Here is a 14,394-nt window from a genome sequence, read left to right on the forward strand (position 1 = left end):
AGAGTGGCTTTTGGCTTGATTTGGTGGGCCAATTGCAATTGACAGCACCGAATCATGTAAGAAAAACCAAAAACCCCTTTTTTTACTTCGAAGAGAATTGCTTTAAAAGGAAACCAAATTTCCACCAAGGATTATGGGGATTCGAGTTGGGATTTGAAAAAAAAAAAGGATGAATTTGGGGAGAGATTTTTGGGATTTTTAACAGAGAAAAGGGATTTGAAATCGTAGAGGGGCATGGGCTTGTGGCTTTAGCTGAGAAGAGGGAGGAGAGTTTCAAACGAACTTTCTCAGTCTCTCCCTTAAGGTAGTGGATTCGATGCGACTCCGGCTACACCGAAGACAATGCAACCCTTATGGTGGGGCCGACCTTGATGTATGTATTGTATATCCATGTCGTCCATATGTTTTGTTAGATCATTCTATGGCATGAGATGAAAAATGAATTAGATCAAAATCTCAGGTGGACCATACTCTAAGAAAAAGTGGTATTTGAATCTCCACCATTAAAAGCTTCCTAAGGCCCATCGTAATGTTTCTGTTATGTTTATTTGTCATTCAACCGGTTGATAATGTCACGGAAACGTGGATGAAGGGAAAATAACAAATATCAAGTTGATCCAAAACTTTTGTAACCCATTAGAAAGTTTGAATGAGCAATCACCATTGTTTCCTACGGTATGGTCCACCTAAGATTTGAATATGCTTAATTTTTAGGCTTATGCCCTACAATGATTTGTAAAAATGTATGGACAGCTTAGATATACAATAAATATACCAAGGTGGGCCCCACCATAAGTGTGGCACCATCTAGGGTCAGGCCAAGGCCATACCTAATCCTCTCCCTTAAAAAGTAAACAAACGGCCATCACCAAGTTCTGTGGGGCCCACCATGATGTATGTGTTGTATCCACATCGTCCATTCATTTGGAGAGATCATTTTAGGGGCATAAGCCAAAGAATGAGGCAGTGATGGGGACATCACGCGCACACGCACGCCTCCCCCTACACACGTACACAAGGAGGAGGGCCCCACCGTCGATCTGGCTTGATGACAATGTCCAGGGAGGGCCTCCTAGTTAGAAGACTGAGTTTTGATTCGTTGGAGTGGGCCCGATAGTCAAGTAAAGCACATCATGGGTTCTCATGATCGTGGCCCACTAGTCCAATTAATCTCATATTTTAGGTTTTGCTTATTATTGTTATTTAGAATATCATGAACAGTTTAAATTATTTAGATTAGTTATTATTTTTTATTACTTCATCGCCAAGTAATAGGTTGTGTACATGGCGTAAGTTTTGGGGTATAGGGTTTTCTTATAAATACCCCTTGTAGTTCTTTTTCCACATTGAAGATTAATAAAAATTACTGCGTTTTTCTACTCCTCTGAGTTCTTGAGTTGTGGAAATCCAATTGGCTGCAAAGCCCTCCCTTCATCGAAGGGCTAACTACGGTGGTGCGAAGCCGCATCTATCCTGATCTGCCCATCTCCTATCACCCATTCTTCTCACCTTCTACAACCATCCTCGCTTTGAATCCGTCAGCTTTTGCAGCAGTTCTTCTCCCTACAACCGATTTCCAGAATCTGACTCTATAGGAGGGCTGAAACTTCGGCGGAGCACCACGCACAGACCGCGCATCCGATCAACACGAAACTCGGGAGTTTTGAAGCCCTCCCCTAGCCGACCAGAGCCAAGGAGGCGTTTTCCGCATTCCGGGCCCCCTCGCACGTGCGGCTAGGCCCCTGCGCACGTGCGTCGGGCCTGGCCCGACGTGCGCACATGTGGACTGTCGCCAGGTTCAGAATTTCGGCCTATTTTATCTCTCTCATACATATTTTCCATAACCCTAACCCTAGATTGCATTATTTTCAATTTGTTTGTCCCTTTTCTAATCCTAGGGTTCTCTGAATTGAAACTGGTGAATCTCTTGGATTAAGGACTGATTACTGTGCATGTGTGAATGAGTTTTACCTCCCTTTTAGTATCGTTTGGCTTATAATTTCTATTGATCCGTCCCTAACATGTGTAGACCTGGACCCGCACAGATTCCCCTTGCTTGAATGTTTGAACTTTTGTGTGGGATGTGGAAATTTTATGTGAATGTTTCTGAATTTGTTTGATCTAAGGCCTGAGATCTTGCATATCATTATTAATTTTTATGTCCTACAACAGGCAGATCCAAAGCTTAAGTGGACCCCATCAAAGAAAACATAGGGGATTGAACGCCTACCATCAAAAACTTCTTAGGGGCCATAGAAGTTTTCGATCAAGCTGATATTTGTGTTTTCACTTCGTCCATATCTGTGTGAACTTATGAATAGGTTGGATCTCAAATAAACATCACGGTGGGCCCTAGGAAGGTTTCAACGGTGGGCATCACTATCCCCACTGTTTTCTATGGTGGGGTCGACTTGAGCTTTGGATCGGCCTCATTCTTTGCCTCATGCCCTAAAATGATCTCTCCGAATGGATGGATACAACGCATACATCATGGTGGGGCCCACAGTCATGGTCCCACCCACATCGTTGGTTGTGTGTCACAAGTGGGGATTGGGGACTACCCCCACCAGGACGAAACCGAATTGCGTACTGAGTAACTCATTACGCGCATACCGAGTAAACTTTGTGGGCCTACCATAATTTATGTATTTTATCCACTTTGTCCATCCATTTTACTAGATAATTTTAGGGCTTGAGCCAAAAATTAAGCATATCCAAAGCTCAAGTGGACCACACCACCAGAAACAGTGTGAATTGAACGTCTACTGTTGAGAAATTCTTAGGGGACACTAAAGTTTTGGATCAAGCTGATATGTGTGTTTTCCCTTCTTCCATGTCTATCTAATCTTATGAATAGGTCGGATGACAAATAAACATCATTGTGGGCCCTATGAAGGTTTCAACAGTGGAAATCATTATTCCCATTATTTCCTGTGGTGTGGTCCACTTGAGCTTTGAATATGCTTCAAGTTAGGGCTCAACCCCCAAATGAGCTAGGAAAACAGATGGACAACGTGGATAAACCATAAACATTCACGGTAGGCCCAACAGAGTTTACTCAGTACAATAAAAGCGTATTGAGTTACTCAGTACGCAATCCGATTTCACTAGGACTTAGCTTAGGACCCTATACAAAGGAAACCTATTATGTGCCCCTTTTTTGAGATGTTATGATTAAAAAGTGTGTATTAAGGTCTTTTTTAACAATCCCTGAAGTTTCAATGAAAAATTCAACTATTTTCCCTATGTTTCCTCATGTTTCCCAAAAAGTGCAATAAATTACCTGATGCAAATGATATATCCCATGCGATAAGCGATACATATTTGTATCCCAAGGCTGGTATACATAACTCGATACCAATATTTCTAACACTGCACCCAACTATGTCCATCAACGGCCTTTATTCTATGGATCTTTTGGGTATCATTCCCCATGAACTGCATTTGAATTCTTAACGCGATTTTTCTACATCATTGATACAAATAACCAAAACTCAATTTTGTTTACAGCCTATTTGGAATCACTGAAACATAAACTACAAAAACATTGTTTCCCTGAAAACACCATTTTCATTATTTGTTTTTTATAAATTTCTTGAAAATGCCATTTCTGTTTCTCTCCCATTCCCTAGTGTAGATTTGTAAACTAAAAGTATAAGAAAGAAGAAGAAATAAGAGGAGAGAAAAAGTTGTAAAAGGCAAGGAAAAGAGGACTGTGAGGTTGAGCATCCCTCTGCTCCTATTTATACTAAAAATGGGCAGGTGAAAAGACAGAAACACTAATGCAAGACAATGAACCACTTGCTCTAAAAGCTCGAACTGTTAGAGTGTGGCGAATTAATCCATTTATCTCATAGCCCAGGCCCCACATCTCATGGGTTAGACCTCTGCCGAACCCCCCTCGTGAGCTCGTGGGCTCCAAATCACATGAGCCGCCCCACCCCGAGTGTGTCCCCGCATCCCATGGGCTACCCCACTCGAGCCCGGTGTGAAATGCCCCCGCATTAATCACCCCCAATGAGGAGTCTCGAACACGAGACTTCCCCCCTGGGCCCCAAATCACATGGGTCACCCACCCCGAGTGTGTCCCCACATCCCACGGGCTACCTCACTCGAGACCGGTGTAAAAATGCCCCCTGCATTAATCACCCCCGGTGAGGAGTCTCGAACACGAGACCTCCCGCTCTGATTCCAATTTGATGCGGGACAATTAACCACTTACTCTAAAAGCTCGAACTATTAGAGTATGGCAAATTAATCCCTTTATCTCATAGCCCAAGCCCCATATCTTATGGGTTAGGACCTCGGCCGAACCCCCCTTGTGGGGTTGTGGGCCCCAAATAACATGAGCCGCCCACCCCGAGTGTCCCCACATCCCATGGGCTACCCCACTCGAGCCCAGTGTGAAATGCCCCTGCATTAAACACCCTCAAGTAACAAAAGCAAAATTTTCCCAGAAGTCCTAACCGAGAGTGTTAATCCAATTTAACTAAAGAATAGACAAAAGAAGGTGTTAGGCAAGTCGTACAACTATATGGCCCACATCCATATCCATTAGGTGGGTCGTACAGCTATACGGCTCATATTTCTCATGCGTTAATACTCCCCCTCAAGCTGGAGCATAGATTTTGTTGATGTTAGGCTTGGAGTATACACGTGTAATCTAATTATGAGGTGGTGCCTTGGTGAATATATCAGCAAGTTGATCCTGAAGTCGAACATATAGAGTAGAGATTTCCCCACTGGAGACCTTCTCACGTATAAAGTGATAGTCTGCTTCAATATATTTAATTCTTTCGTGATGGACCGGATTGTTTGTAATGTGAGATGTCGTCCGATTATCGCAAAACAATTGCATAAGTAGATTTACCACAAACCATGTTTCCTACAATAGTTTCTTGATCCACATTAGCCAACAAGTAGTGTGAGAGGGTCACCATAGCTAGCTCAATGGTAGACACAATGCATTTCAACACTGAAGTCATGGGTTCAACTGCCATGTGGGGTGCGTGAGAGTATTTAAAGGGGGAGGGGGGGTAGTGTGAGACATTGCTCTATATTCTGCATCAACGCCTAATCGGGCCTTCTTACTCTTACGCATGACTAGATTTCCTCCCACAGACGTACATTACCCAGTAGTAAACCGCTTATTTGACAAAGAACATGCCTAGTCCGCATCAGAATACCCAATGGCCTAAAGATACGTATTTCGTTTGTACAGAATTCCTTGATCTGGAGCTCCTTTACAATGTCGTAGAATCTGAATGACTACATCCATATGAGGTACTCTCGGAGAGCTCATAAATTGCTTACCACACTCACAGCATAACATATGCCTCGACAAGTAATAGTTAAATAGATGAGCTTCCCAACCAATCTTCTATACCTCATTGGGTCTTCAAATACAACTCCTTGAGCACCAACAAGCTTGTAATTCGGATCCATTGGTTTATCAACTAGCTTCATACCAATAAGACCAGTCTCTATGAGCAAATCCAAAACGTATTTCCATTGGGACAAATTAATTCCTTCCTTTGATCTGGCAACCTTCCTTAGGGTAGCGAGGATATATCATGTCTGAACAAGGTATATGCATGCCACCAGTGTATACCAGCAACTCCAAAACTCATGTTGCTAGCGTTGTTTTTCCAAATCCGTAGCGAGAGCTCGGTACACATTTAGTTCCTCCTACGCTCCTTTAAGTTTTGAATAATATTCACCGAGACCCAAGGATTCATCTCCTTGTTGAAATCCAAATGTCTTCAAACAATTGGTACGTAAAAGATATGTTTTTGTCAAATGAACACATCTCTCACAATACATTCTACACTTCCTTTGCAGTATCTAAAAACATCACATTAACACTAATGGATGATTCCATACCATTCCACAGCCATGTCATAGTTTGAGCATTCTCTAGAATCTATTGCTCATATGTACTGGAACTCTCGTCAGGTTTCTCCACGGTTAAGTACTTAAAATTTTCCTTTACAGTTAAAAATACTTGAATAGACTTAGACTATTGGAGATAATTTGTTCCATTTAATTTAATAGAGGTTTATTTGGATCCCTAAAAAATCAGATGGATTTATGAATCTAGTTCTCAAATCACTTCTGACTTCCATTTGAGATAAGGGAGTAGAATTTATAATGTAAGCTTATACAACCATGGGCTAACCTTTTGTGAGCGACAAACACTCAACTTGTACACTTCACACAGTACGACACCACATTTGAAGAGAATAACCAGCCCACACATCCACACGTTCAAACCAATCACACAAGGGTTCATGATCATGAACGAAGGCAATCAGCCCACACGTTCTCACATCCCATGAGAGGCAATGATCATGAACAGCTCATCCCTTTCTCATGCACGGACCATTATGTAGACCCGACACAACAAAAAGATAAGAAATCCTAGGTTTCTTAAAAGATTTTCAGCACAAAAGGGATGGGAGATTTTTGGTCTTTTGCTTTGATTTCTGTTTTCTACTAAGCATTTTTTTTTCTCTTTCAATAAAGTTCATCTTTCAAAAAAAATGGTGGGGGGGACAAAGGATAGGAAAAATGGGAAAAAGAATGTTTAATTAGAAACAAAATTGCTCTGATTCCATCTAGATTTGTAAACTATAAGTACAAGAAAGAAGAAATAAGAGGAGAGGAGAGAGTTGTGAATAGAAAAGAAAAGAAGATTGCAGGGCTGGACTGATGCAGGACAATTAATCACTTGTTCTAAAAGCTCGAACTGTTAGAGTATGGCGAATTAATCCCTTTATCTCATAGCCCAGGCCCCACATCTCATGGGTTAGGACCTCGGCCGAACCCCCCTCGTGGGCTCGTGAGCCCAAAATCACATGAGCCGCCCACCCCGAGTGTGTCCCCGCATCCCAGGGGCTACCTCACCCGAGCCCGGTATGAAAATGCCCCTGCATTATAGACATCCCCTCTCCTCTTATTTATATTAATAATAAGCAAGTGAAAAGCATAAAAACACCCGTAAGTAACAAAAGCAAAAGTCCTAATCCAATTTAACTAAAGAATAAACAAGAGAAGATGCTAAAATTATAGGGCCCACATCCATATCCATTAAGTGGGTCATATAGCTGTACAGCCCATATTTCTCATGCGTTAACACCTGGAAAATTCTCCCTTTTTTTTATTTCCTTGCCCATACCAAAGAAACGTAATTTCCAAGAAATTGAGAAAGATAGGAGACAACCCAACTCTCTACAAAGTACCTCCACATGTTAGCCACATGTACCAATGACCATCTTCAAATGCCCTAGATGTGCCACCATCCATCTCCAAGTACCCACATGAACGAATGCCCCACATGTGCATCATGCGACACCATCAATCTTAAAGCACTCCACATGCTAGCCACATGTTACACCAACCTTCTTCATTTGCACCAAATGTGCCACCATCCATCTCTAAGCACCCCACACAAACCAATGCCCCACAAAAGCCAATGGGACACATGCAATAAGTGCCACCACCCATCTTCAAGTGCCCCATGAGTCAATGTGCCTCTTGTGCAACATGTGGCACCTTCTTCAAGCAGCCACATGTGCCAATGTGACACATGCCATCATCCATCTTGAAGTGCCTCTCCATATGTGCCACATGTGCATCATATACTACTGAACATCTTCAAGCACCCCAAATGTGCCACAACTCATCTTCATGTCAATGTGCCACGTGCCACCATACATCTTCAAGCATCCCACATGTTCCAATGTCCATCTTCAACCATCTCACATGTTCCAATGTCCATATATGCTTAATGTGCCACCTACGACAACATGGCACATATGCTAGCTTCCATCTTCAAGTATGTTTTTCAAGAAAATTTCTATTTTGACAAGCAACGGAATTGAAAATGGAGGAAAAATTTTCAAAAAAAATTTTGTCAAACAACAATCAAGCAAAACATCTTTTTCCCAGTTCCTCTTCTTTTTTCTTTTTTCTTTTTTTCGCGGGGGGGGGGCATTGGAGCAACTTCCATTACATTTCTTAACAGAAGTTGGGACCAACCGTTCTTGCAAAGGGATCTACTTGTTAGGTGGGGCCCAACCGTGATGTTTATGTGAAATCCACCCCGACCACCAGGTGTGTCACCCCATATTAGGACCGAGGCCCAAAAATCAGCCCCATCCGTGTTTCATGTAGTCCACATGATCAGAAATAGTGTACAGGACAACGTTCACCTTCCAAACTGTTTCCCTTGGTGTGGCCCACTTGAATCAACGATGGGCCTAATTTTTGTGCCCCTGGCCTAAATTTTGGTGCGGCATCTAATGCTTGTAGTGGATTTCATATAATCATCACAATGGGCCCTATAAAATCATCAAGGGTGGACATATATCTCCAAACTATTTCCTTCAATGTCGGCCACCCTAAACTTTTGGCCCTGGGCCTAACATGGGATTACACATCTAATGGTCAGATTGGATCTCATATACACATCACAGTGGGTCCTATAAAAAATCAAGGTGTCCGTCTTGAAAAAAAAAAAAAAATCCTTCTTTAATATATCAGCAGAAAACTCTGTTTTTTAACAGTAGGCCCTTGATTTTTACGGGGCCGACCTTGGTGTGTCTGCAAAATCTATTTCGTCTATTAGATGTCTAATCCCACATTAGGCCTAGGGCCAAAAAATCATAATGACCTGTGATTCAAGTGTGCCACACCGGAGGAAATAGTTGGGATAGAGACATCCACCCTTGATTTTTCCACGGCCCACCATGATGATTCTATGAAATCCACTCCAACCATTGAATGTCATGCCACAACAAAATTTATGCTACTGAGCCAAAATCGGGCCTATTCGTGATTCAAGTGGGCCATACCAAGGGAAACAGTTCGGAGGGTGAGTGTTGCCCTATATTCATTTTCCAATCGTGTGTAGAGGTGTACACGAGTCGAACCGAGTCGAGCTTGGCACAACTCAACTCAGCTCAGCCACTAGCTGACCCCAGCTCGAACTCGGCTCGGTCCTCGAGCTTGGCTCGGCTCAGTCAGCAGCTCGGGCCAGTTCAAGCTAAGTTCGATCAAAGATCGAGCCTGTGCGGCATTTTCACAAACACAAGGAGTGCATTTTCAATTTCTTACTATATGCAAAACAGCAGCAGCTGTTTACAGATATTTCATCAAACACCTTGTATGCAACATCAAAATCAAGAAAAAAGGGTATTTGTTTCATATACATACCTTCCTTGCCACCAGTCGACATTTCATTGAGTCATTTCATCAAACATTTGGTGAGCAACATCAATATCAAAGTAACCTAGTCACCGAACTAGTTCGATTCGAGTTGGGGTTCGATCCAAGTCAAGTCGAGCACGGGCAAGCTCGAACTCGGTTCGAAATTTTTTCGAGCTCAAAAAATCAGCTCGACTTGGGTCGAACTCAATTTCCAACCGAGTCGAATCGAGCTTTTTCGAGTCGAGTTGAGCGAGCTAACCGAGCTAACTCAGTTCGTGTACAGCCGTAATCGTGTGGTCTACCGAAATCATGGATGGGGCTGATTTTTTGGGCCCTGGCCCTAACATGGGGTGACACATCTGATGGTCGGGGCAGATTTCACATAAACAACACATTGGGGCCCACCCAAGTGGCACGGTGAACCCCAACTTTCATTTAAAAATTTTAAATGAAGGTTCTCCAATGATAATTACTTTGATTAATGGGATAGCTTGGTAGGTTCTCCAATGATAATTATTTAAATTAATGGGATAGCTTGTTGAATACCGTTTTGAAACAGGTATGGAATGTAAATTCTATATTGAGTAGGCAGTTTTTTTTTGGTAGAATTCCCTTTTTTTTTTCCATGGATCCAAACAGGTCCTTAGATTTGCAACTGGGCTGGCCCTGGGCCTGAATTGTTGGACCAATAAATAATTCGGGCTGGAATCCGCCTAAAGCCCGACATGATTGAAGGCCCATCCAGGCCCAGCCCCACACCAACTCACCGTTGGTGGGCCGAGTACTTGTCTGGTGGACCCGGCCCGACCCGATTGCAACCCTAACTGGGAATTTTTCCAGAAGAATGTGTTTGGCTGCATCAAATATCATGATATTTCATGATTAATCAGTCTGAATTGGTGCGAAATACCCTGAAATTTCATGAAACTTGGTGCAGCCAAACGCACCCAAAATCACGAAAAGAGAACACAAAAGGAGAAGAAGAAGAAGAAGAAGAAGAAGAAGAAGAAGGATTTACATTGTGTCGGGTCCCATTGTATTTCTTGCCGGGGTTGCCGAGTCCGACAAGAAGCCAAGGTTTCGGTTTCGGTTTCGGGTCTTGTAACGTATCAGCCGGCACGCTTGCGGAAGCGAAAGAGGATGAGAGGCGAGGCATTCTTTTAGGGAAAGTGAAGAGGGGGGAGGAATATGGGAAACGAAGGACGCTCGGAGATGCGAGAGCACCGAAGAACATGGTGGTATCGAGAGAGATATGGTGCTAGAGATGCAGAATCCAGCCAGGAGAAGAAATGTAAAAGGGCGCCGATTGCGTCCTACCCCCGCCATTCTCCAGCTAGGAACGGGCAGCAGCTTTGAGTGGCCACCGTGATGTATGGGTCTTATCCACACCGTCCATCCATTTTTTCGTATCATTTAAGGGTATAAGTACAAAAATAAGGCAGATCCAAGCTCAACTGGACTACACAATGGGGATTAAACTCTTACCCTTGAAAACTTCTTGGGGCCACAGAAGTTTTGGATGAAGCTGATTATTTTTTTTTTTATCTTCATCTATGTCTATGCAACTTTATGAATAGGTTGGATGGAAAATAAACATCACAATGGGCCTTAGAAATTTCAATGGTGAGAATCATTATCACCGCTGCTTCCATTGGGGTGGTCCACTTGAGCCTTGGATTTGCCTATTTTTTATTTTATACACTAAAATGATACTAAAAAATCGATGAACGGTGTGGATAAGACCAATACATCAAGGTGGCCACTCAAAGCTGCTCATTCCCAGCTGGACACTGCGAGGGTAGGTCGCAATCCGCGTCCGATGATGTGTTGTATATGCACGCCGTCCATCCGTTTTTGCACCCATCACCTTTACCGTGGGGCCCAGCTTGATGATGTGTTGTATATCCACGCAGTCCATCCGTTTTCCCTTTCAGGACGTGGTCCCAAAAATTAAGCAGTTCTAAATCTCAAGTGGAACACATTACATGAGGCAGTGGTGTTGAATGCCCACCATTAAAAACTTCCCAGGCCTACCGTAAGCAGATCCTTATTTGCCATCCAACCGTTGATGAGGTCAACCAGTTTTGGAATAAGGTCCCAAAATGAGCTGAGAAAACGGCGTGCATATACAACACATTCATCAAGTGGGCCCGGTAAGTGTGACACCTAATCCACTAAAATTATTTATTTGATCATCTGACTGCTGGATTGGTGGCCGTTTATTGGACAGCTAAAAATGAAAAATCATCCAATGGTCCTATTAAACTAAAAATTGTTCTCCAATCAGATGTTAAGATTACTCGTACAGATTTTAGTCCTGTGACTCATGGACAGGCGTTTCACAATTTGGTCAGTTAACTAGAGTTAATATTGCCACGTGTATGTTTTTCGCAAGCGGATTGGCCGGCGAACCTCACCAGTCGCTGCCAAGGACGCGGATTGCGTGCTACCCCCGCCCGTCCCTAGCTCCGAACGGGCAGGTCTGTGGGCTGGCCCACCATGATGTATCTGTACATCCAAGCCGTCTATTCCTTTTCTCAGATTATTTTAAAGCATAAAAAAAAATGAGGCCGATCCAACAATCAAATGGACCACACCACAGATGACTTATGCTTTGTACATTTTAATGCAACCAAGCTTATTATTTGGTGTGGTCCACTTGACTGTTGGATCTGTCTCATTTTTTTAATAAGCCTTAAAATAATCTAAGAAAAGGGATAGACGGCTTGGATGTACAGATACATCACAATGGGCCCACCCACAGACATGCCCGTTCGGAGCTGGGGACAGACGGGGGTAGTACGCAATCCGCTTCCGCCGGCCAAATATCTGCTCCATCGACGGCAGCAAGTTTTGTAGGTCTGATCACGACGATTAATGTATCATATAAAAACCATCCAACCATTTGGCGAGCTGTCTTAATGCTTAAAACGAAAAATATGATAGATTTAACTATCAAGTAGACGACACGGCAAAAACTAATGGGGATTGAACGTCTACCATTGGAACCATTTTTAGAGTTATAGAAGTTTTGGATTAATATGAAATTGATTTTTCTCTTTATTCAGGTATTTGTAACCTTATGAATAGATTGGATGTAAAATAAACGTTACGGGCAGGCCTATAAATTTTTTAACGGTCAAAATCATTAACTCTGCTGTTATTTATGGTGTGGCCCATATTATCTTTGGATATGATTAAACTTTTTTGGATAATGCTCTAAAATGATCTTTAAAAATAGATGAACGGTGTAGATATAATAAATACATCACTGTGGGGCCATGTAACTTTGATCTCCTTTGAACCGTCCGTACAACTTGGAGCTCGAGGAGCGTTCGGTGCACGACACGTACCTACAGCAGCTCGGTACATTAGCCCATCCGCTTCCTTTTCTTAGCGCCGACTTATCAAAGGGAGCGGCCCGGACTCTCACCCAAGATGGTGCAGCAATTAGCGTGGGGCCTACTTTGATGTGTGTATCATATATGGATATTCTCTGCCCATTTTACTAGGTCATTTAGGACATAAGCCAAAAAATTAAAGAAGATCCAAATCTTATGTGAACCTTATTATAAAAACAAATGCTTTACCATTAAGATTTTCTGAAAGGCTACTGTAACGTTTATTTCCCAAACAACCTATTGACATGTCACACAAATATGGATGAAGGTAAAAAACCAAATATCATCTTGATCCAAAACTTTTGTGGCCCATTAATGGTTAATCACTTGAGTATTGTATTAGCTTATTTTTTAACTTACACCTTTAAAATAATATGTCAAAACAGATGAACCAATTGGACATAGAATACATAAATCAAGCTGGGCTAGAGCATCAATAACAGGGTTGTCCCTGCCAAGCAGTGGTCGCACTTAATTGATAGGTGAATATCCAGCTTGGATTCTACAAATAATTTTTCATAAATCAAATATCAAATTCTATTAGATGGGGATTGTTTATAGGTTAAAAACCTATCTACATTGGTTTCATGATCTAAATAATTTTAGTTACATGGTGAGATGGCACATGTGAAAAGGGTGTGTTCATGCTATGTGCATGTGTGAGGACCGGAGGAAAAGAGAGGAAATCAAAAAAGAAAACTCTACCAGACGTGCTTAATGCACGTGGGTCATCCACTCTATTTGTTAGTTGGATCCAATTACATTCGGATGTGATTCCAAAAATCATGTGGATCGTCCCACGCAACATATTAGAGACAGGGGAAGCTCACTACTAAAACTTGTTTGGACTATCAAACTTTTGGATCAGAGTTGTTTACACTTGTTTTTTGCACACCTGTGTGGACCAATGAAATGTCAACGCGTGTTAACATTATGCGCTAAATAATGAACGAAATGGTACTCGCATACCAAGTGTTTACACTTGATCTAGCATGCCTAAATCAAACGGTCTAGAAGGCACCATGTGACAGTCGAATCATATATGGTATAGATAACTTCAAGAGAAATGCTAGAGATGCATATGAGAAAGCATTAAATGATAAAATTCTATTACAAGTTTTTGTGTAAAAAGAAAGAATCTCATTAAAGCAAGTCTCACTCTTTTAATATTAAATGTTAAAATTATATTAAAGCATATTTCTATCTAGCATTAAATGTTAGAGTCATGCTAAAACCACTCTCTACATATGTCAAAGCCAACTGATATAAAGACTTAGGTTCATCATATAAATAGTTTGGATCATTGAAAAGGACCATGATCCAATGGCTAAAGTTGTGAAGTATCTTATTGCAATGTGTCTTATTGCAATGTGTCTGAATGTGTTCTAGCAAACATCATTATGAAGCTCTCCAAAAGGAATTTATTATTGAACTCCCTTTGAATAAATATCCTAATTAAAATATAATAGGTTTTTGTTGTATCAAGATGCTCTTAGTAGATATAGCACATAAGGGAAGAGAATGGAAATGGTTTCCAAGACGTGGGAAAAAAGAGAGGACCGGTTGTAAATGGCAATCTCTTTGAGGAAGAGTTTCGCCCTGCACACAGCCTCACCTTGTAAATTACCTCATCGCCATCATTTAAGTTGCATCCCAATTAATTGGGTCGGTTAAACAAATCCTATTTTACAATTCCACTCTATGAAGGAGCATGTCATCAATTAAACCATAGCAAACCTAGTCTTTTCTTATTACCACTACTCATATCCTATTGAGCCTCCCC

At 41.9% G+C, this 14,394-nt stretch overlaps 1 protein-coding gene across 2 annotated transcripts in view; it reads right to left on the reverse strand.

Annotated features, from left to right (window-relative positions):
• Nucleotides 1–10,581, reverse strand: part of LOC131237552 (peptidyl-tRNA hydrolase, chloroplastic-like) — a 29,860-nt gene extending 19,279 nt beyond the window's left edge. The window contains exon 1 of one of the 2 annotated variants that reach the window (XR_009167309.1): nt 10,229–10,581. Coding sequence is in view for 1 of the 2 variants with exons in the window: in XM_058235375.1 (XP_058091358.1) it covers nt 10,229–10,444 (216 nt within the window). In the remaining variant the exon portion in view is untranslated. The remainder of the gene's footprint in view (nt 1–10,228) is intronic. The other variant, XM_058235375.1, reaches the window with a different exon arrangement.
• Between the last annotated feature and the right edge of the window lie 3,813 nt (nt 10,582–14,394).

This window comes from Magnolia sinica, chromosome 2, assembly GCF_029962835.1.
Source record: "Magnolia sinica isolate HGM2019 chromosome 2, MsV1, whole genome shotgun sequence".
Classification (NCBI taxonomy): Eukaryota; Viridiplantae; Streptophyta; class Magnoliopsida; order Magnoliales; family Magnoliaceae; genus Magnolia; species Magnolia sinica.